The sequence below is a fragment of the Balaenoptera physalus genome (genome assembly GCF_965194825.1).
Source record: "Balaenoptera physalus genome assembly, chromosome: 16".
Taxonomy (NCBI): domain Eukaryota; kingdom Metazoa; phylum Chordata; class Mammalia; order Artiodactyla; family Balaenopteridae; genus Balaenoptera; species Balaenoptera physalus.
The window spans coordinates 77,285,349-77,307,633 of record NC_138898.1 but is presented as its reverse complement, the minus strand read 5'-3'; the positions used below and the strand labels follow the sequence as shown (position 1 = coordinate 77,307,633).

At 46.4% G+C, this 22,285-nt stretch overlaps 1 protein-coding gene across 3 annotated transcripts; it reads right to left on the bottom strand.

Moving 5' to 3' along the window:
• Positions 1-5,273: 5,273 nt before the first annotated feature.
• On the bottom strand, positions 5,274-15,454 carry FUS (FUS RNA binding protein). Of its 3 annotated transcripts, none has more exons than XM_082431191.1 (15): positions 15,346-15,454; positions 13,769-13,793; positions 13,523-13,677; positions 12,649-12,793; positions 12,298-12,479; positions 11,872-12,079; positions 10,231-10,265; positions 8,652-8,684; positions 7,739-7,842; positions 7,252-7,381; positions 6,906-7,007; positions 6,647-6,770; positions 6,216-6,316; positions 5,952-6,099; positions 5,274-5,646 (listed from the first exon to the last, which is right to left on the bottom strand). In XM_082431191.1, the coding sequence occupies exons 1-15, from the start codon at positions 15,356-15,358 to the stop codon at positions 5,607-5,609; spliced, it is 1,545 nt and encodes a 514-aa protein (XP_082287317.1). In that variant the 5' UTR covers positions 15,359-15,454; the 3' UTR covers positions 5,274-5,606. The 3 variants fall into 3 exon arrangements, with proteins under 3 accessions (XP_082287317.1, XP_082287318.1, XP_082287319.1); XM_082431192.1 differs by having other exon boundaries at positions 12,649-12,790; XM_082431193.1 differs by lacking the exons at positions 10,231-10,265; positions 11,872-12,079.
• Between the last annotated feature and the right edge of the window lie 6,831 nt (positions 15,455-22,285).

Below are 22,285 nucleotides of genomic sequence, written 5' to 3'. Positions count from 1 at the left end.
GCAACAGGCAGGCCCCAAGGAGGCCAGATATCCTATCCTTAGGAGTCAGATCATCAGACTCGGCGATCCAGGCATGAGGGTACAAAGTGTGCCACTCACAACGATAGACCAGCGAAGAATGAAAAAGCTGTATGAAGGCTTCACTTGGAACACCCTCCCTAGACACAAGAATGGACAGATGCAGTGTTTATCCCCCTCCCCCCACCCCACACCGTCTAACACTTCCCTATTCTGATGACCGGATCACCAGAGCAACAGGAGAAAACCAAGCTGTTTGCTGCAGGAGGAAGCTACCAAAAAGCTAAGCTAATGACCACTGTCAAGGCTACAGTGACATGGGACTGCTCCTAATGCCATTTAGGACTCCAGGAGGAAAGCTGAGCTTCCCCAAAAGCGGGAATCAGCCCACTCACTCAGGATCCCGTGGGCTCATCTTCTTTGGCCAACTACCCCATAAAATAAATGATGTTCCCCATTTCACCCTCAGCCCTTTTCTACCAAGTCTTCTTAAATCTTATAAACCAAGCCTTATTCAATCCCTGAGATGTGCTTGTTCCCTTATGTTCTGAAGGACCTTACCATTTCCCAGACTGAAGTTGTCTTCCTTTTACTATCCCTGTATCTCGACATATGGCAACAGCAGCAGCCTAACCAGAAAACAAGAAACTCCAGCATGTTCCGTAAGGCCCAGGTTTAGTCAGTCTTCCAACTTACACCCAAACACCTTCAACTTCACTGCCCCCAAATGGCATATGCCTTCATGCCTTACCCACAACAGGCCTCCTGATCTCCCCGCTTCTAGTCAACCACCTTCAAGGGCCTGAGTATTGAAAACTGATGGAAATGGACTCCCTTCTAACACTAGGACACCTAAGCCCCGCTTCCAGCCTGACCCTGAATAACCCCATCCAACCTCTCCTACCTTCCTCTTCACACACCACCAGATCTCAACACTACTTACACCCCCTGCCCTACCGCACGCTGGTCCCCTGACTCTGGATACCTTGAAACCCACCTGTCCTAGCATGCCCAGAGACGGCCTTCCTCTGGGCTCCAGTGGCACTTTCATCTAGGTTCCCCGTGGTAGAACAAACCATATTGTCACGTTCTATTTTCACACAGGACTCTCCCATTAGAGCCCCATAAAAAGACATCTTTTCAACCTCTGTATAGTGCCTTGCATGTGAAAAATAGCAGTCACTGTGTATGTCTAGTGTCTTAACAGAGGTTTTTTTTTTTAACTTCATAGGAACCTAATGCTTCTCATGAGATGGAGCCATAACACTTCCTTGCACAGCAGATGCTCAAACAGACCAGCTACAAAAACTAGTGCAGGCCTGAGGCAAAAGACACGGTTCTAAGAAACAGCTCCCCTAAGTTGAAAGACTTCTTGGAGGCTTTATTTTTCCTTTATATTTGGTGGGGGAGGGGGAAGGGGGAGGCTCAGAGTTCTACCAGCCACAGCATACTGGTTAAGGACACACTTCTGCAGCCAAAGGACAGATTCAAATCCCTGCTCTACCCCACTCACCAGTTATGAGACTTAAGGCCAGTTTGTACCTCAGCATCCCATCTATAAAGTAGGGATAACAGGACATAGCTCATCACCTAACAGCAACTGGCCCACAGCGAGCACACATTAGTGTCAACAGTGATCTCCAGGATGTTTTCCTTCCTAGCTGCTCAATGGCTTAGGCTCCTCAATCTGGAACAATCAACATTTTCTGCCCAAACCTCTAAGCATCACAAGACTGGAAAAAAAAAAAAAACAAGCCGATCAACAGCAAACGTTCGATGGGCCTGTGCTAATTAGAACAAAAACCCACATGCAGGACCCAGCCTTCCACAAGTGATGACCTTTTTCTTAGCTCCTGGCTTACACTGTCTACATGGACAGTTTTGTACAAAATTGAGTTCCCCTTTCCAGACATGGTGGGGGGAATGAGCAGAAAAGGAGTCTCTGCAGAACTTCAGAACATCGCCAGAGGTCGCAGCACCCCACCAGGACCTACACACTGAGTTAGAACCGACGCACTAACCATTGCCGAGCGATTCAGGTACGTATTCAACTTAGACACACTGCTACAGAGAGAATCTGGCTCTGCCACCTCAGTCAGACGGTGACAGGTCTGCAGAAGCCTTCTCACATAGGGATTTGCCTTTTCACTCAGGGAAAGGGTATACAGGATGGGCCCTCTTCCCCTCAAATTCTGGTTGGGGCGGGGGGGCGGGGGGGACAGCCATCAAGCTAAATCTGACAGGTTCTTACCCCAAGCAGGCTGCAGTGAGGCCCTAAGGATCCTGCATGGAACAGCTACAAGGAATCAGCGCAATTGTGCAACACTGCCACCCTGAGGCGCGCGTGCAGAATGCTACCTGGAAGGCCTGGCTCCTGCTTCCCTTCGGTTTCTTCTTCCCATACCCAACCCCACCCTCCTTGGTATTCTCTACCGGGAATGGCCTAAGCTCAGTTCCCCACTACACACAAGGAATCCCCTACCTTCGACCCTGTAGTCCAAGCTCCCTTCCTGTCTCCAGTCCCTACACTGGTGGCTCTCAATTATCCTTCACGTTAAAGGAGCCCTTCATGCTCGCACTATAACCCCAAGACAATCCAAGGAGCTGAACAGCACAGTCCATCCACAGAGCACTCACTATTCCCAGACCCAAACTCCTCTGACATACTTCTGTTCCTCCCTCAAAAATATTCAGGAATTTTAAATTCAATGGTCTCTTAAAGCTCTAACTGCTAACACCATAGGATTGAGGGGCAATTTCTACAAGCCCAAAAGTCAAACCTGCTGGCAAGATCCACTTGACACTACTTCCTCGTTTCTTAATATACCCAGCACCATGAAGATTACCGTCTGCATGGGGAGGTGAACAAGATAATTTTTGTGGAAACCTCCTAACTGAATTATTTCAAAATAAAAAGTTAAAGATGAAAGGAAAGAGGCTAAGTACTGAGGGCCCAAAGGCAGAAAAGGGAGTCTGAGTTCTGGAAAGACTGGAGAGGAATGGCTGTAGATGGGACCTCACACTGAGCTGAGCCTCTCACAGACTAGTAGAGGGAGTGAGACCTGGTTACAAAACCCCTGGTGGAAGACTGACAGGAGACCGGAAGTGGGAAGCAACATACCTAAATAAAGATGTTAATGTGTTGAGTCTCATAGGGGCTGGACCCAGCAATGACTTAACCTCAGCCCTATATCCAAGTTACTGAAATCCAGCATGTGATGGGGAAAAGGCGAAAAGCCTGAGAACTAAATCAGTGGAAGCAAACAGACCCGCAGCACACTTTTCCCCACCACAACCTACCCTCCTCACTTCTCCCTAGTTAGCCTGTCCCAATTCAAAAAAGCCAGGTGCCTAAGTGCTTCCAGACTGCAGGCCATTTTCCATAATTCAGTAATAATGTATTCTTTAGATCTCTAAGGACTAGCCTAAGATCCTCATCAGAGAAATATGACTGGCTATTACCGGCCTAGTGCTTACAAGGGAATGCAGCAAAGAGCAGAGGGCCCGAAGTCCAACCCCCTTGAGGTCTCACTCCTATTTTCTCGCCAATGGATAAGCTGGCACCAGAACCAACAACATTCCCTCTGTTCCTAGTTCTGTCGTCATCCATTCTTTTCTCCTGGAAAAAGGACCCCAAACTGGATTTACCCACTAGACACTTGGGACTCTATTTTCTTTTACTTAAGAGCAAGGCCCATCACTGAAGCCCTTTAAAGGACAAGAACTAAATACTAACAGTCCCAGACAGTAACTGGGTCTCACCCAGAGCTTCAACCTCCTTCACCACTAGCAGTAGGGATGAAGGAACCACAACCAAACCCGAACACCAGAACCCCACCAGGTGAAGCACACACAATAAACTTCTCAGAGACATGGATAGTGCCATTCAAACCAAGCATCACTGTAAGAAAGCAGATCAAAAACAGCAGAGGCAGCTGACTGCACCAGGGAGAGAAACACTGCCATATCCTTGGCTCTAATTCTGAGGGTTTCTCACATGTACCAAGTTCAGTAAACCAAATGAAAGCACTGCCTGGAGAAGTTCAGCCTTTCTCCACCCACTCTTGGTAGAGCACCTCCACACAGTAGGGAGGATAAAGCAGCTATTCCTTTTGACAAAGCCACAGCTTCCGTCTCAAGTCACCAGAGATTGGAAGATGAAACAACTCTTAAGAAGAGAATACTTACAGCATACTTGACAATTTTAAACCAAGAGAAAAAGCACTTCCCACCAGGGGTCCCAGGCACTCTACGAGCTGTGCTTCTGACAGCAAAGAAGCCTGTGCTGTTGGCTATAATTTTCGGTTCTGTACAACTAAAATTCAATTGCTTGGCAGGGATGGGCAAGTTTTCTAAACTCGGTTTGAGCTGGAAAAAAGGCGGGGGGGAGATTTTTGGGGCCAGGAAAGGCATGTAAGGTTGACGGGCACTAGTCTGAGGTTTCAGCTCATCAGCCCCACCCTTTGCCTTTCTCAAAATTATCAATGACCTCAGCCCTCTGGGTACAGGCAGGATGTAAACACAACCCAGCTAGACCACTGTCTCGCTACAGACACCTACCAAAGTCCCACCTTCAGGAAAACTAATTGGGGGGGGGGGTCACCCTGAAATATAAAGAACTGCCTCTACCTTACTGTCCCAGCTAACCTTCCCCCCTTTACCATCTCCTCTCCTTCCCAAGTCTCTTTCCCTAAAATTTAGCATCCTCTTAAGGCCTAGGCAAACAAACGTTCGGGATAGGAGTCTGTCCCTTTCAGAAAAATGATTTCAGAACAAAATGCCAAGAAATGAAAAAGAAGTGAGAAGACAGGGACTCCTTCCTGGAGTCGACCATTTCCTGAGAAATGAGAGCCACATCACCCATGCACTGGGCATGAAGTGAGCAAGGCCACGGAACACCGGCCATTAAGTAGGTGCTCAGTTACTCTCCTTCCTGCAAAACACCCAACTGGCTAATAACTACATGCTCCAATCATGATCAAGCTTGAATACCACCCCCAAAGCAACCTAATTTGTTTGAGCCCCACTCAGAAAAGTGCCAAAAGAGCCAAAAGGCCTTAAAAAAAGAACACAACTACTATAAATAATAAACTCACTAACACCAGCATGTGAATAAACATGGTAAAAGAAAAACTTCCAAATGGTTGGACAATTCTGGGCCAACACACCACATGTTTCTCATTTACCCCTTTCATTCATCTAGTTTTTACCATAACATCAAAGTTTAATCTCTACTTTCAAGGATACACTTGACCTTTTCTCCCCTGAAACAAGTATCAAACACTTTATTCCAGTTCCTGCTAAGCGAGAACAAACAAATTATTCCAGTTCCCACAAGGCAGGTTGATCTGAAAGAGAAAAACTTCCCACATTCTTGACCTGGACATCAACACTCCAGGAGAGTGAAGAGGGGGAAGAGGAAGAAAATTTAACTAAAATGATGGTTTTTAATGGGAACCAGAGATATGGTTACAATTACATAGTCCGACACAAAAAACCCGTGGGTGATCAGGAGTTGGAAGGTTACAAAATAATGAGGGTAACACTGGGTACAGGAAGAAAGCTGCTCCAGAACTTCAGGAGCCAGGCTAATACGGCCTCTCCCTGCGATCCTGTCTGTGCTCACCCCTGCAAGAAAGAGTATCCATTAGGTCTGAGTTACCAACCTCTCTACCCAACCCACCCCCGAAATCCTATCTGCCCCTGCTACCCAACCCCAAGAAATAGCTCATATCTCCCTAGGTATAGAGAGTACGTGGGAGTCTACAGATTAGCTCCCCCAGATAATCTTCCTTCCCTCCTTCCCTACCCACTATGGTTACAGTCTCAGCTTTCCAACCTAACCCTCAAAACGAAACCACTGTCCCAAAACCTTACAATCCTATGACCTCTGTTCAACTGTTCTACTTTCATTTCAATTTAGTCTTACTTACCTGGAGTCCATCTTGCCAGGGCCAAAGCCACCTCTGTCCCCACCACCCCGGCCCCCTCGGAAGCCCCCACGGTCCCCGCCTCGGCCTCGGTAGCCGCCCCGATCATAGCCTCCTCTGCCACCACGACGATCGTCTCCATAGTTACCCCCTAGGAAAAAAGAAACATGATATATCCCCATATCACATCCCCCAAATTCCTCCTACCTCCCCTCTAGCCTCCTTTTTGATCCCAACTCCTTACCACCAGCTCCGCCTCTTCCTTACCCATATGAGAGCCTCCTGGTCCCCCTCCTGGGCCGTCTGGTTTAGGGGCCTTACACTGGTTGCATTCATTCCTCCAAGAGAAGTTCATGTTCTCACACGTACTGAGGAAAATAAGACAATTAGTCGGGGCCGGGGGGCGGGGTAAGGCAAGACCTAGAATTACAAACACGCCAGTTACCTTACGTGAGGAAAATGAGGCCTCGGAAAAGCAAAAGGGCTTGTTTCTCAGGAGCGAGCCAGACAAAAACTGCAGGTTATTGAACCCAGTCCAATACCTTTCTCACTAGAGCTACCTCACCTAGGTGACTCCTGGCCAAGCCTGTCAAAGTGTAGCTTTGACATCTATTAGTCAGAAAACACAAGCTCTACCATAATACCAAAGGGCACACGTGTAAGAGGGCTGAGAAAAGAATTAAAGAAGTTTCACTCACGGATTAGGACACTTCCAGTCCCCTGCTCGCTGCTGTCCTCCACCGCCACCGCCGCCGCTGGGGAATCCTCCTCGGCCACCGCCACCACTGCCACCACCTCCATAGCCTCCACGGCCCATGGGTCCTAGTGCAGACACAAGAATAGGTCTGCTCCGCTTCCAAGTTTGGTTAACTTAACCTTCTCTCCCACGCAAACCCTTACCACCCTGCCTCCCTTCTCTCCCCATCACCTCTTACACCAGCAGAAGTAGCTCCTCACCTCCTCGCCCTCGGCCTCCACGACCATTGCCACCACCCCGATTGAAGTCTGCTCGCCGAGTAGCAAATGAGACCTTGATGGGATTCCCAGAGAATTCTTTACCTAAAGAAATAAAGGCGGTATAAAGAGACTTTTTATTAAGACCTGTGGGTCCAAAAACACACTTGGTACAATCAAGAGAAGACTCTGCCTTCTTGTAAATGTTTACAATCTCATGAAACGTAAGAAAAAATAAGACCACACCAAAATAGGAGTGTTGGAAGACTCAAAGAAATCCTCAAAACACAGGCCGTTTCCCAAAGCTAGTTACCCTGTCCCCCACCCCTGCCAGCCTCCTCATACATACCATCAAACCAGTCAATAGCTGCTTTAGCAGAAGGTGGGTCATCAAATGATACTGTTGCCTCTCCCTTCAGCTTGCCTGTTTCCCTGTCTGTGTACAGATTAATCATGGGCTGTCCTGTTTTCTTATTTGTCTAAAGAAATCAACGTGAGATAACATCAGTCTTAAAGAAGACAGCACTATCATAACCATACCTTTCTCTTTCACGTAACTTGAATTAAAGCCATCAACTATAACTGTTTCTCACTTCAATATTAAAAGATGAAAGTAAAGATTATAGACTACAAATCCAAAAGTTTTAGACACTCCCTTTTTTATCAATTGTGCCTGTTTTGTGTTAAAATGTGATTCCCTTTAGAAAATGGCAAAGGCTAATGTTCTTTCCTCAACAAATGAAGCAGGCAACCATTAAGACTTTTTTTTTCACTAAGGTGTGAAATCCAAAAGCCTGCAGCACTGATAGAAAGCACCCACTCTGCTCCACAAGTACCTTAATGATACCAATCTGCTTGAAGTAATCAGCTACAGACTCAATTGTAACATTCTCGCCCAGGCCTTGCACGAAGATGGTGTTGTTGTCTGAATTATCCTGTTCTGCTTGTCAAACGCAGAAAGAAACATGAATTTGAAGAGAGAAAACAAGCAAAGGTAAAACAAGTCAGTGACTCTTAATAACCTAACTTTAAGAAATACTTGCTATTTTGCTTTCAAAGAAAAAAAACTCTAAAGCAAGCAATATACTTTGGTTTAGGTCAGACAAAAGAAATCCCCATCCCTTCTATTTTATTATCTGAGTACCAGTATGCCAGCCACTTCACAAATTTAAATTTAGTTTTACAACTACCCTTTGAAACATGTTGATACTCACTAAAGAAACAAGGGCTCAGGAGTTAACTGCCCAACCACACAGTAAGTACACCAGTTGTTTGTCAACGTTCAGTTGAAGACCCCCAAGTTAAGAAACCATCTTACACTAAAATCCAGTATACAAACATAATTAAAACAAAAATTACACTAAGTGCTTCCCTTTATGTGTCTTTTTCGTTCAATGATTTGGTTACGATCCCCATTTTTAAAAGCCACTGCTTTAACTGAACCAGCAGTTCAGGATTATGGTCCACACACAGATGCATCAGCATCTCCTGAAACTTGTTAGAAATGCAAATTCTCGGGCTCCTCCCGGACCTACTAAATTGCTGGGAGAGGAAGTCACCACATCAGGTATTTCTGATACATGGCTCATTTATAAATCACTGTTAAGTATAGCTACACCTAAACTCCCTTCCCCACATTTTCCTTCTTCTCTACCCCACAGTTCTTCAGATCCCTTTAAGTTTCAAAGAACATCCAGGGAAAGTCCTGACACCACTTGAGCCATTCCTTCATGCCACCTCTGGACTTACCAGAGTCATGACGTGATCCTTGGTCCCGAGGGCCTTAAGTGACATGAAAAAAAAACAAAAAACAAAAAAACAAGGAAAGAGGAGCCGTTAGTCAACAGGCTGAGAAAGACAAGGAAAAAAATTCACACCAAATCCAAACTTTTGCAAAATATCAGGTAAGTGCTCACAGCCTCATTCCAAACCCTGTCCTGGGTTGTCTGCCCAGAGAAAAATCCTAGGCAGGTCTGGGGAAGACAGAGGCCCCTTTTCCTAAGACCTGTATGTAACTTGAGTCCCCACAGGGACAACGCCACACTTCAGAAAATGCTGCCTCCCCCAGCTCAGGCTGGGAAATGTCCTCAGCACAGACTGGGAGGGCCAGGAGGGAGACCCCTTGAAGTTAACAAACCAACTCATAGCTTGGCCCTGTTCTCTCACCCCAGAGAGAAATGGGCTCACCACCAGCAATGTGATATGCATCCATACCGTTTCTCCAAACTTTAACACCAAAGACACTTATCCCTTGTAGAACAATTTTTAATTTCATCTTTAGAAACCATTCTTAAAACCATGTTTGTTTCCCCCAAAACCATATGAAAATAAAAATCATACATAACAGCTATTATATTTTTAAAGCATGTCCCAGGGAACAGACCAGAAATCTTATTTCCATAATGCAGCCTCTATTTTTTTTCCAGAGACCATCTTTGACCAAAGTTTATCTGAATTCATCATAAATAAATATTGTACCCACACTCAATGACACCTAAATCATGAACCCAAGCCTTTGGCTTTAAATGTTGAGACAAATCAAGAAACCTTTTGTTAACCAAACCAGAAAAGTTCCAGCTTACTGGGAGACTTCTCAAATTTGCCATTTTTCCATGAATTCAGTTTGTGCTGTTTAAGACCTGGTTATTTCCCATGAGCCACACATACTCCCAACCTTTCTTGGAAGTAGTCCACACCTTCCTTCCCAGAGCTAGTTTCTATTTGCCCATCTGAATTGAGTTTAAATGCGTGTATGTAGAATCGCATTGACACCATTCAGTATTTAATATATAAATATATACCAACTTCACCATCCTCAGGGCAGGGCAATAGTTCACATCCCTCGTCCAGAATTAAAACATTTGGAGGTTGTTACATACACATACATACACACACGCACACGCGCGCACGCACACACACACACACACACACACACACACACACACACACACTAACCTCAGACACACTGATCAAAAGGCTCCTAAAGCCAAGTCGGCCCCACGTGTTCCAGCACACACTCTCCAGTTTCTCATTACAGTGCTCACTAAGTGCCGGGTGTGGCAACACTCCTGTCAGAGGCCTACTTAAACACCTCTTATTAACCTGGGTCAAACCGAATTGGTACCAGATGCCTGCTGAGTCTTACCCCTGCCTGCCTCCAGGTTAGCACACATCTGGCAGCAGGTGGCATTCTACCCCACCCCTTTCTGGAGGTGGTTCTGGACACTCCAAAACCTTTGACACTTAAAACACGCTAAGACATCTGCAAATGAACAATCAGACAAAGCATTGCTGGGAGTTGGGAATTTTGGAAACTCTGTTCACTTACCACCAAATTTATTGAAGCCACCACGGTCACTTCCGCTGGAGAAGACAAGTTAGAAGAAAGGACATGAAGCTTCCAACGGCTACAAAAGGGCGGTTTTTGATTTTGTTCAACATTCCCCAAACATGGGTAGGTGTTTTGGGAAAATGATAATACAAATGGCTACTAAAATACATTCCCCTTCCTGACCACCCCTTGTCTGACCTTTGAGCATGTCACACACACGTGTGCAATTTCTCAGACACAATTTTTAAGGATTTTGCTTTAAAAGGTTATATCTATTTCCTCTGGAAAAAAAAAAAAGACCCATTTTCCTTGGTCGTTCTTCCGATGTAGCAGATGTTTTTTCCTCTTGTCGCGAGTGGATGACAACCCAGTAGTTGGTTTAAAAACCCTACCCCCGATTGACCCAGAAGACATTTCACACCAGGCTGGGGTAGCCCTGAACACATTTTTGTGGTTTTTTGCTTTGAAAGCAGCAAGCAGACCCAACCCTGTTCCATAAAAAGTCAAAACCAAAGGCAATTTCCCCTTAAAGCGAGACAAACTTAGCTAAGCCCTACCCTAACTACTGAGCTGTTTTTGATCTCTCCCCACCCCCGGGGTCACCCCTTCTACACTGTGAGAAGAGCGGAGTATTTTGCAATGTCACCTTTCATACCTGTGGCACATAAAATGCAGAGCAAGTTAACAGTCACATTAACAGTTGTTTTTCTTTTTAAAGTTTTGCATTAAACACACGCACACAACAGAGTTTTCCTTATTTTGTACGGTTTTTGAGACTGCCCCCACCCACCTCTGAATACTTACCATACACAAACTCTTTAAAAAACCTACTTTTTCCCAAAAAGGAGTAACACACTGACATTCCTCCCCTCTCAAGGGAGACAGAGTAGGGTCCTTCAAATTATATTTACCAACAGATTTGACAAATTTTTTAACATCAAATCTAAGGTTTTACTTCAACTTCAGCGGGAAGGGGAGGAAAGAAGGTCCAGTTGGACAAGTAACCAGAGGAAGGGGGACAGTGGAGCAAATAGGTGGGATACCACTGTCAAGCGTACTGTATTTTGTCCAAAAGGTCTGCACACTTCACATAGCCCCATAAACCAAGTCACACACACAAAATCATTACTGTCAGTCAAATGAGTGCTCGTGGATTCAAATGACTACAGAATAAAGAGACAGTAGCCAATTCCTGGAAGCTCAAGTCAGGTTAACCATTTACAACTCCCTCAGAGAACACATGGGAATACAAGTAACAAGTAACAAGTTTCCCTATTACCAGGAGTGGGATCATCGGTTTCCCTTGCAGAGAAAGAAGCCTTTACTTCCATGTTTCTTGCCTAGGATATCAATGACTCCAATCCATATACACCCATGTTTCTTTTTCTTCGAAAATAAAGGTGTCAGTACTCAAATCTCTATACAGAGGTGTGGGTAGAAGTTCAGGCTCCCAAGTTCTCACAAAAATAAAATGGGGATGTATGTATGAAGAAGAAACAGTCAATGCTCCTAAATCAAAGCCCTCACAAATCCCTAGAATAAGACTAAACATGCACTAAGGGACTAGGCTTCAAGGGAGATTCATGCAACCCTCCACACTGCTCACTGATGTTACTCCCTGGCTCACAAGACACCTACCCCATGCCGCCTCTGCCTCCACGGCCACCTCCACGACCTCTGGGTTCATAGCCACCACTGCTGCGGCTGTAACCACCGCCACCGCCCCGGCCACGGCCCCCACGGTCCTGCTGGCCTCCCCCGTAGCCGCCGCCACCACTCTGGTCCTGATTGCCATAACCGCCGCCACCACTACTACTCATGGAGGGCTGATCTTGGCCATAGTTACCTGTCAGGAAAGAAAGGATGCCTTTAAAAAACACAAAACAGACTGCGAGGTGGCATAAAGCAGTTCAACTGTGCCAAGGGATAAATGACAATAAAAATTAAAATGAAGCTAGGAAACAAAACCGCAGGATTTTTAAGAACCCTTTTAGGGAACGGGTCAAGCAGGATACAATTCCTCACAAAAAGCAAGTATGAGACAAAAAGTTGAAAACATCTCACCTCCACCACCCCCTCCACCTCCACTGCTACTGTTGTACTGGTTCTGCTGCCCATAGCCCTGAGGGGGATTATAGCTTTGCTGCTGTCCATAGCTTTGAGGCTGTCCACCATAGCCAGACTGCTGGCCATAGCCCCCACTCTGGGGCTGCCCATAGCCGCTGCTCTGAGAACTGCTACCGTAACTAGGGAAAAGGAAAAAGCAGAGTCATAATGCCAGCATGTCCAAAACCTTCTTTCACTTTCAGTATATCCCATTCTCTGTACCCAACAGAGACCACCCCCGTTACTCCTCATGCTTACTCATGCACCCCTAATCTTTCAGTCCTCTCCCCTCTCCCCACAACTCCTTACCTTCCCGAGGTGCTGCTAGGAGCTGGCTGCTGGCCATAGCCAGGGTATGAGGACTGCTGCCCGTAAGACGACTGAGAACTTTGGCTACTGCCATAGCCACCAGTTGAGCCATATCCCTGGGGAGTTGACTGTGCGCCATAGCCTGCTACAAGAAAAAGAAAAAGGAAATCACAAAAACTATGACGAAAGAGAAAAGGCAGGGAATGGGTTGAAGAAAACATTATATACCACCTAATGCTTCCCATACTTGAAAAGTCAGCCTCTTAGAAAATGCTTGGAAATCTTGCAACTCACAGTCAGAGATCACCCTTCTCTTTTACCTTAAAGCTTAATATTCCAACTTCTACCAACTTCAGAGTTCCAATCTCATCCGACCCACACCAAAGCCAGCCTCCAGGACCACCATTAATCACAGCCCAAGAGACCCCTATCAATTAACAGCATTTTAACCTGCCCGTATGTGTGCAGTACAAATAAGACAACCCCATATTATTTACACTTCAAGACCTCAGGGCAAATTCCACCTCCTGGTGTATCATGTGATATACAGCAGTCTGACTTCAAACATCTTCAAGGAAGTCATTTTCTCCCTTTAGGCAATACTAACCCCCACCCCCACCCTACCATTTCACTTTCATTCTTAGGGGAAATGGGGAAAAGTGCAACATAAACAGAAAAGTAAAAAGTCAAAGAAAATAATAGGAATCAGAATTAAAAACCAATTAAGCATTTTTGTTTGAAAGGATTCAAATGTTAGAGTGCTTTAAGAGTCATAGACTGGTTAAAGGAAACATTTCAGCACTGCTTAGGTTTAAAAAAAGCAACATTCAGAAAGAGCAGGAAGAGGTGGGGTGACCCACTAAAAGAGACTCACTGTTCTGGGTCTGTCCATAAGAACTACCATAGCTGCTCTGGCCATAGCCTGAAGCGTCCGTTGACTGGCCGTAGCCACTGTAACTCTGTTGTCCATAGGGCTGATTGCTCTGCTGGGAATAGCCCTGCCCAGGCTGGGTTGGGTAGGCCCCATAACTGGAGAAAAAGACAAACCATGCTCTCAGAAAAAAACACCTTAGCCACCCTTGTCCTTTACAAACTCTGGAAGCCCAGAAATGACACTCACCTTTGGGTTGCTTGTTGGGTATAGTCTGAAAAACAAAAACACGATTATATTACCTTCAACCATCCCTAAGAGTAGACTAGAGCGAAAAGTCTTAACTCAAGCTAGCTTTGGGGCCCCCGGAGAGGAAAGTCAACGAGGCATAAATTCCCACATGAAACCCTAGTTGAGAGGAGCAATCTGGCAGACCGTAGTCAAGTTTTCTTACAATAAAGAAAAGCAAAGAAATAGCGAATTTCTACAGAGACCAAGAAGCCTGAAGTACTGGAAAAAGCAAGAGTCTTGGTGAACAGCTATAATTTTCTGCAACTTCAATCGATGTCAGGAACTGCACAAATATACACATTTCCTTCTCACACTCGCTCGAAGACGAAGACATCACCAAGAGTCAAGCTAAAGTCACACAGCTGCTTCAGCAGAACAGGTTTTAATTCAAGCCAGAGGCAGAACTGTTCGGAACGTAGCCTCCACTTTCTCAATCCGAAAAACAAGAACGTCTCCAAAGAGGCCGCTCTTCACCCTTTGCCCAGTCTTGGAGACTGGAAACGGAGGCTTTTAATGCAAAGCTAGCTAGCTAACCAAGAGAAAAGCGCTCTTTGATCCCAAACGACGGAGATCACCATCAAAGAGCGGTCGCCTCGGGAGGCAAGTCGACTGGTACTCAAGTCCCCAGCCCTGTGGCTCCCCACGAGTGCGTTTTCTTATCTCCCTTGCCTGCCTCGGGGCTGTGGGGAGACTCGGTGAACCGAAGGAAGCGAAAGCGCTTTTAAAATGCCACATGTTAGACGCACTGGCCAGATCCACTCGTCTCCCCGGTACAGGAAACGAGTCGCTTCCTCCCGCAGAAAAGGGCAAAAGGACCGGGAGAAGGTGTGGCCTCGGGTGGCCGTTCCTTTCAGTTCCCACCTCCGAGAGAGGAAATTTAGGCGGGAAAAGCCTCGGGCCGGGTCCCCAAGTCCGTTGGACCACCCCCAGCCGTTAAGCGCGCCCAAGCCTCCGCCCCCGCCCGCGTGGCAAGCGAGGCGGGAACGAGGCGGTTCCGCCCCTTCCCGAGGGACCCCGGGGGCGAGGCCCAAACCGGACGCGCGCCGCGGAGCCTCCAGCGAAGGGTCTCGCGACAAAAAGCAGGACCGACACGAGGCGGGAGGGGGGGTTCGCGCCGCCAGAAAGGGGGGAGGGGCCAGCAGAGCGCGTGCGCGCTCCGAGTGCCCGGATGCAGCACTGCGACAAAGCGGGCCCGAGCGCGAGGCTGGGGACGAGGAGGAGAAAAGGCTACAGGGACTGAGCATTTCCATCCGTGCCTCACGTTTCCAATCACCAAGAAGAGTCCCTCCCAACCCTCATCTCAAGGAAAGGGGCTGCGAAGGGAAGGCCTCCCGCCCCGCGCCAGGCGCCAGAGGAGCGAAACAAGATGGCGACATCGGCCTCCCCCTTCCACCCCTCTCCGCTGCTTCCCGCCAGTGGTGCGAGAAGACCCTACACGCGATCGCCGCCCAGGTCTCACCGAAAAACAAAAGCCCGACTGGGAGGAAACGAGGCCCGGGACCGGCACGCCACCGCCGCCTCGCGCCCTTACATACCGTTTGAGGCCATGTCCGCGCACGCGCGCACAGGCCGACAATCAACAAGATTCCAACACCACAGCACCGACGCCTCGAGGACTGAGCAGCCCCGCCTCCTGCGTCGAGGTTTATGTACGCCTCCCCGCCTACGCATGCCGGGGGAACGCACCAACTGCGGAAAGGAAAGGGGGAATCATGGCCGACTCCTGCCACTCTTCAGGGAGTATAGAGGACCCTAGCAGGCAGAAAGGAAGCGTATTAACTAAGAACCTTGCAAATAATATATGTAATCCTCTGTTTTTCTTACAAAGAAGTTAGATTTGCTTTGCAGGACTAAGCCCACGATTCACCCCCACCCCTATGATGGCATAATGGTACGGCCCGATTATCCTCTGGGGGCGGGGCGAGGGGCCCTGGGCGGTTGCGGGCGGAACTGTAGTCAAAGCCGGGAGTCGAGGGGCGGGAACCGAAATTCCTCAGGCTGGCCCCTTTCACTGGGCCTCACTTTCACTCAGGATGGAGAGCTCCTGCGCTCCATTCCCCTTACACTGCATCAAACGCATCCTCCCTCTGGCGCCAGCCTCCCTCTCTGGCTCTAGTGTTTCTCCACCGACAACACCCACCGACCCTCTCCCTGCGTCTAGGTATTCACTCATCGTCTTTCAGGCTTGCGTCTCCTGAAGTCCTTACCAGGGTTTGTAGATTGTGACGTTTGCCATGAAAGAAAGCATGGAGTTTAGCCCGGACCCTTGGGTCCTAGTCTGGTCAAGCACTGATCGCCCACCCACACGCTCACGGCTTGGCCCGTGAGTAGCTTGGCTTGACTAGCTCTTGGACGGGAAAGCCCAAACCCTCCGGATCTCAAAGAGCACTGAGATTAGATCAGGGATTTCCCAGCCTTTTTACTGATAAAGGGCTACTCTTTATTTTCCTGAAACCCTACCGAGGAACCAATGTGGAGATCCAATAATAACTGATATTTGTATAGAGCTGAAGTGGTTTCAAAATGCACAGTTAATTGCTTTCCCATTACAGTCTTATGAAGAAAGTAAAGCTATCTCCATTTTTTTTTAAATAAATGCCTTTTTTTTTTTAATAGCATATAGTTGAGTTTTTTCCTTTTTTTTTTTTTAATTTATTTACTTATTTTCGGCTGTGTTGGGTCTTCGTTTCTGTGTGAGGGCTTTCTCCAGTTGCGGCGAGCGGGGGCCACTCTTCATCGCGGTGCGCAGGCCTCTCACTGTCGGGGCCTCTCCCGTTGCGGAGCACAGGCTCCAGACGCGCAGGCTCAGTAGTTGTGGCTCATGGGCTTAGTTGCTCCGCGGCATGTGGGATCTTCCCAGACCAGGGCTCGAACCCGTGTTCCCTGCATTGGCAGGCGGATTCTTAACCACTGCGCCACCAGGGAAGCCCAAAGCTATCTCCATTTTACAGGTAAGAAAAATGAGACTCAGGCTGAGTGCAATCCATGATTATAGAACAGCTAAGGGTCAGGGGTCCTGATTTGAATCCAGGTCTGTGTGGCTGCAAAACACTCCTTATGTTGGTTATGCAAACACTTTGAAGTGTTCTGAAGCCTTTTCACTCCCTATAAGAGCAAGGACAAAAAGTGAAATTCAAATTAACTTGCAACTTGCACTCTACTCAGCCATGCCTAGAGAAGGAAATATGAAAGTATCGAATAAAACAAGACAAAGGAGGTTATTCCTGGTACATGTGCCATGCAGATTTTCCTTCCCAACTTACCTTTGACGTGGGTTCCAGAACTTCCTTTGTAGGTTAGACACGTTTTCCTAGAGAAATAATTGTGGGCTATGCCCACAAACTTCTACTGAATTCCTGACTTAGGCCCTAATGGCCCTTGAACACCCTGTCACCCACCCCACCCCCACTGGGAGGGCAATGTGACACTGGAGTGAGGGCAAACAGAGGGAAGTCCATCACTCATTCATTCATTGATTCTACAAATATTTATTAAGTACCTACAGTGTTCCAGGGACTGTCCAGGGTACTGAGGATGAATTAGTGTACAAAATAGATGAAGCAATTTAATAATAAAGCTAACATATAATAATAATATTTATACATAACGTATTTATAATAACATAACACTTTGATAAGGCTTACTAAGTATCAGGCAGTGTTCTGAGTGCTGTAAGTATAGCTTGTTTAATCTTATTCTTCACAATAAAATGTTGACATGAGGATTACATTTTACAGATGAACAAAAAGGCATGGAAAAGTGAAAAGCTGTGCCCAGGGCTACACAGAAAGTGGCAAAGCCAGGTTCCCAACCCAGGCAGCCTGGCTCAGAGTTCCTGCTCTTAACCCCTGTGCTTCAGCAAACATCGCTTGAGCACTGCATAATATGTACCAAGCCTGGGGCAGACCTAGAGAGAAGAGGATAAAAAAATCCAGTCCCTGAGCCACAAGACCTTATAGCCAGTGGGCAAGGTGTGGGTGAGACCCACAAACCCCAAAGTGTATTTGAATCAAATGTGGTAAGTGCTGTAACATGGAATCAAGGACTGTGGAAACTCTTCTGGGAGAGCAAGTCATCCATCAGGTAGACAACCACAGAAGAGGAAAAAGAAGTGGTGACATTGAAGCCAGGCCTTACAGGATAAGTAGGATTTCACCAAGCAGCAGAGGATATGGTGTAACAGGCAGACGGAATGGCAAAGTCAAAGGCGTGGGTGGGGAAGGGCACTCATGCAGCAGCGTGGCAGGGAGTAATAGGCTCAGACTGTGACTTCTGAAAGGCTACCTCAAGTGACTGTTTCTCCAGGCTTATCTCTCTCAGTGAACCTCTCCTGACTCACGAAACACAGGGGCCTCTCACTCCTCCTTAAAAGTCTCCTAGCTTGGCATCCCTGCTCCGGGCCCTCCCCCCTTTCCCACTGTCCATTTAGCTCCTTCCCTGCCTTCTCCTCCTCTGCTCGCCCTGCAGATAGCAGTGCTCTCCAGAGTTCTGTGTTCAGCCTCCTTTGCTTCTTCCTTGAGACTCAAAATCCCCAACTGCAGCCTGGTGTGAAACTCAGCCCGCAGACAAGTTGTCTGTAGCCTACATGTTGTTTTTAATTTTTTTAACCATTTGCCAACACTAAAAATAGAGAAAAGTCCAAACTTCTGGCTTTTCTTGAAAACTGGAGGCTCTGGCCATCCAGGGCCCACTTTCCCACAGGGCAAGGGTCAGCTGGGACAAGAAGCTGCTGGGGCACGTGCTTGCAACTGACCAGAGTCTCCATTACTTCCTAGTATTCCTGACATGGAACCCAGAGTCAATTGCCATTTATATCAGGTGTTTAACGTAGTTGTTCTTAGAGTGGAATTAAAAGCAAGGGAAAATATTTCTTCCCTTCAAACGTAAGAAACCAAAGCAGGTCCTGGTTTTCAGGCCTCTACCTGGCCCTTGGAGGCAGTTGAGTTTGTGATTAGTTCCAGATCAGATGTTCTTAACCTCTTTTTGTGCCAGAGTCTAGTGAATTCTGTGGACCCCTTCTTAGAATATTTTTAAATGCATAAAACAAACATTGTAAGAATACAAAGGAAACCGATTAAATGAAAACAGAGTTATCAAAATATTTCTTAAAAATAGCTTCGTGATCAAATATACAGACCTGATAGCATAATATCTGAATTTTGAAGTAGAACAGAATGTAAAAAATGTTTTAAGATACCTGCAACAGCTGCAATGTGATATGAAAATTTCTGAGATTTCTGTTGGTGTCAAAGACCCAGACACTGCTGTGGTTTGTTGCCTATAGACAGCCTATTGAGAAAAATGCTAAATGTCAATTGGAGGTTAGTAAAAATTTAAATGTACTCTTTTCCTGTCCAAATCTGTGACCCCCCCGTTGCTATTCTCAGACCCCTAGCAAAGACTCCAAGGTAAAAATTGGGCTGTGGACAATCTCATCCACATCGTACCTTCAGCTCCCTGATGTGTAGGTCCAGCCGTGACGCTCCTGAGTTCCACGCCTGTCTCTTGATCATCTCCAGCCCAATTTTGTCCAGCAGATGCATCACGCAGGATTGGAGGCGGCAGTCATTTTTGGTACATTCAGCTGTTCCGGCCAGCATAGCAGCCCAAGCCTTTGGTCCTTCAGGGGTAGCTCTTGTGCAGGTTATAACATCCTTAGTATCACTAATGCCAATGGCATGAGGCAACAGCACTGGAATTTCCACTAGAAATTTTCTGTGGTGTTGTTGGACCCTCAGCCTGGTATCTATTACTGGCTGGGAAGCATCCAAACTTGACTCTTAACCTTCTCAAAAAGTTAGTCACCACCTTATAATCCCTTTCTGCTTAAACTAAAATAGATTATATCATCTGCTACTGAGAACTCCAATTTATACCATTGTCATTGCAGCACTGTCTATATATCAAAATATTAGAAACCACCTAAGTGCCTATCAATAGGGGATCTGGTTAACTGAGTTATTATACAGCAAAATTTCTCGATCTCAGCACTATTGGCATTTTAGGACAGATAATTCTTTGCTGTGGGGGACTGTTCTGTGTATTATAGGATATTTAGCAACATTCCTGACCTCTACGCATATTGGATGTTTGTAACCACCCCCAGTTTTAATAACCAAAGTTGTCTCCTGGCTGGAGGAGGAGGGGGTACAGAGTCACCCTAGACTGAGAACCACTGTGATACAGCTATACCATGAGATTAAGAAAATTAGATAGATCTAAGTGTACAGACACCGTGAGATTTTTTTTTTTAATGAGGTGGATCTAAATGCACAGATATAAAGACTATCTAATCTCTATTATTAATGGGAGGAAGGAGCAAGGTACTGGACAATATGTGTGTAATATGCTATTATTTAGGTTTTAAAGTGAGGGGGGAGAGTTACTGATATATATATATATATATATATATATATATATATATATATGTTTGTTTATGCATAAAATATCTCTGGAAGAAGAAAAAAACTAGTAACAGTGGTTATTTCTGGGGAAGGAGTCTGAGAAACTTGGGATTGAGTGTATGAAGGAAACTCACTTTTCCCTGGATCCTCCTTTATGTTTGAATTTTTTACCATGAATGTATATTGACCAAAAAGAAATTGACTCTTACAGAGTGCCATAGCAGTAGGTGGTAAGAGGATGTTGTAGGGTGGGACCAAAGAGGCTTGATTAGGTTTGCAGTGAGCAGTGGAATGGATCAGGCTTCCCTATAATAGACGTGATGACTTTTCAACTGGGAGTCTACAAGACGAACAAGGCATCTGTCATCCCAAGAATGGCGTGAACAGAGGAAGGAGGAGGAGCCAGCTTGACCAAGGGCCTGTCCTCCAGACGCTGTGGCTGGGTCCCTGTCTACAGGGCTCATGGGGAAGAGCAGGCAACATCCCTCTTCTCAGGAACTTTGAGAGGGATGGAGTGGGGCTTTGGGCCAGACCTGGGCACTTCTAGCCTGCAGTGTGTCTTTGTGTGACTTGGGAAGACATCCCTTCCTCCAGGCCAATACGGCACAAGCAGGGCCCAAGGCTTAGCGAATAGAGCAGGAGCTGAATTTCACTCAGCCCCAATTTGCCTCTTGGAGACGAGTTTTCTGCGGGACAAAACCTAGACCACCCTAAGCAGAGGCCCTGAGGTGTAAGACAACTCTGCCACTTCCTATAAGTCAAAATAAGAATGAAAGAAAGCGACCTTGTAGGTCTAAGGTGAATATCAAATGATATTTCCATCTGCAAATCACCTGTAACGGGGCCTGGAACATAACTGCATGAATAAATGTCCTTTTCTCTCTCACCCGTCCTTCAAGATGCACAACTTCAAGTAAGAAATAATTGCTTTATTATTTCCTTGGGCAGCACCCAGGACAGGAAGTGCCGCTGGCTGGCGGGGCGGTTAACTCAGTTTCTGTGTCTCTGTGGGAAGTCGTCATGATAAACGGAACTGGGAAAGTAAATACTGGGCAGCTCACTGGGCTGTGCTAAGAGAAAACCTGCTTGGACCGGCTAGAAAAGGGCCACACAGTTCACTGGGTCTGAGCAAGAATGGCAGAAAGCCTCCTAGGAGGCAGAGCCAGGAGACAGAAAGGACACGGGGCGAGGAGTTTGGTGGTCATGGTGACACCAAAGGGCACAACTGTCCTGTCAAAATGGCACATCCACTTCCAAATGGGTTAGAGGTCCCAGGGGAACAAACTGGCCAGCCCCAAATACTGGTACCCAGTTCATGAAAATGAAACATGAAAGGCTCTGGTGGCATTTCCGCATCATTGCCTGTCAGGGAGGGTCTCTCGCTCTACAGACAAAGGAAAAAGGAGAAGGGCTGAGAAAAGGTAGCAATACAGGGGCTTCCTGAGAAATAAGCAAAAAATCTGAAAAAACTTTATGCTTGAGTTGTTTATGCAAAGACCTGAACATGCCAAATATATTTTGTTCAAATTCATTTGCATATTTTGACAGGAAGATACAAGTAAGAGGAAAGTTCGCCTTACTTTCTTTGTGGGGCAACTAAAATGAAAACTACACATATAAAAAATTGTTTCTAATGAATGTCCAAAGGAACTATCTAGGGCCTTAATATCCACTTACGTAGTTTTAATTTTTCTAGGCCACATTTTAAGAAGTAAAGAGAATCAGTGAGATATTTTACACTATTATTTTTTCAAGCTATGTCTTCAGATCTAGTGGGTCACCAAGATGAGCCTAGCCAAACTGCAATGAATTCTGTTTCCAACTAAACAGGTTTTGAGGGGTTTTTTTCTTTTTAAGAATTTTGCTCTAAGGCTCCTGCCTCTTAGCTGATTAGAAACCAGAGAACTTAGCAACTCCTCTTTTTTTTTTTTTTTCTGGCTGCGTTGGGTCTTCGTTGCTGCACGCAGGCTTTCTGTAGTTGCGGCACGCAGGCTTTCTGTAGTTGTGGCGAGCAGGGGCTACTCTTCTTTGTGGTGCACGGGCTTCTCATTGTGGTGGCTTCTCTTGTTGC

Bases quoted from the DNA above. Each gene is read 5' to 3' on its own strand.
- FUS (XM_082431191.1), bottom strand. The intron at 13,678-13,768 runs GTGAGTGTCATT...CTTTTTCTCCAG, and splicing joins ACCCAACAAGCAACCCAAAG to TTATGGGGCCTACCCAACCC. The intron at 12,480-12,648 runs GTAAGGAGTTGT...CCTTTTCCCTAG, and splicing joins CCTAGCAGCACCTCGGGAAG to TTACGGTAGCAGTTCTCAGA.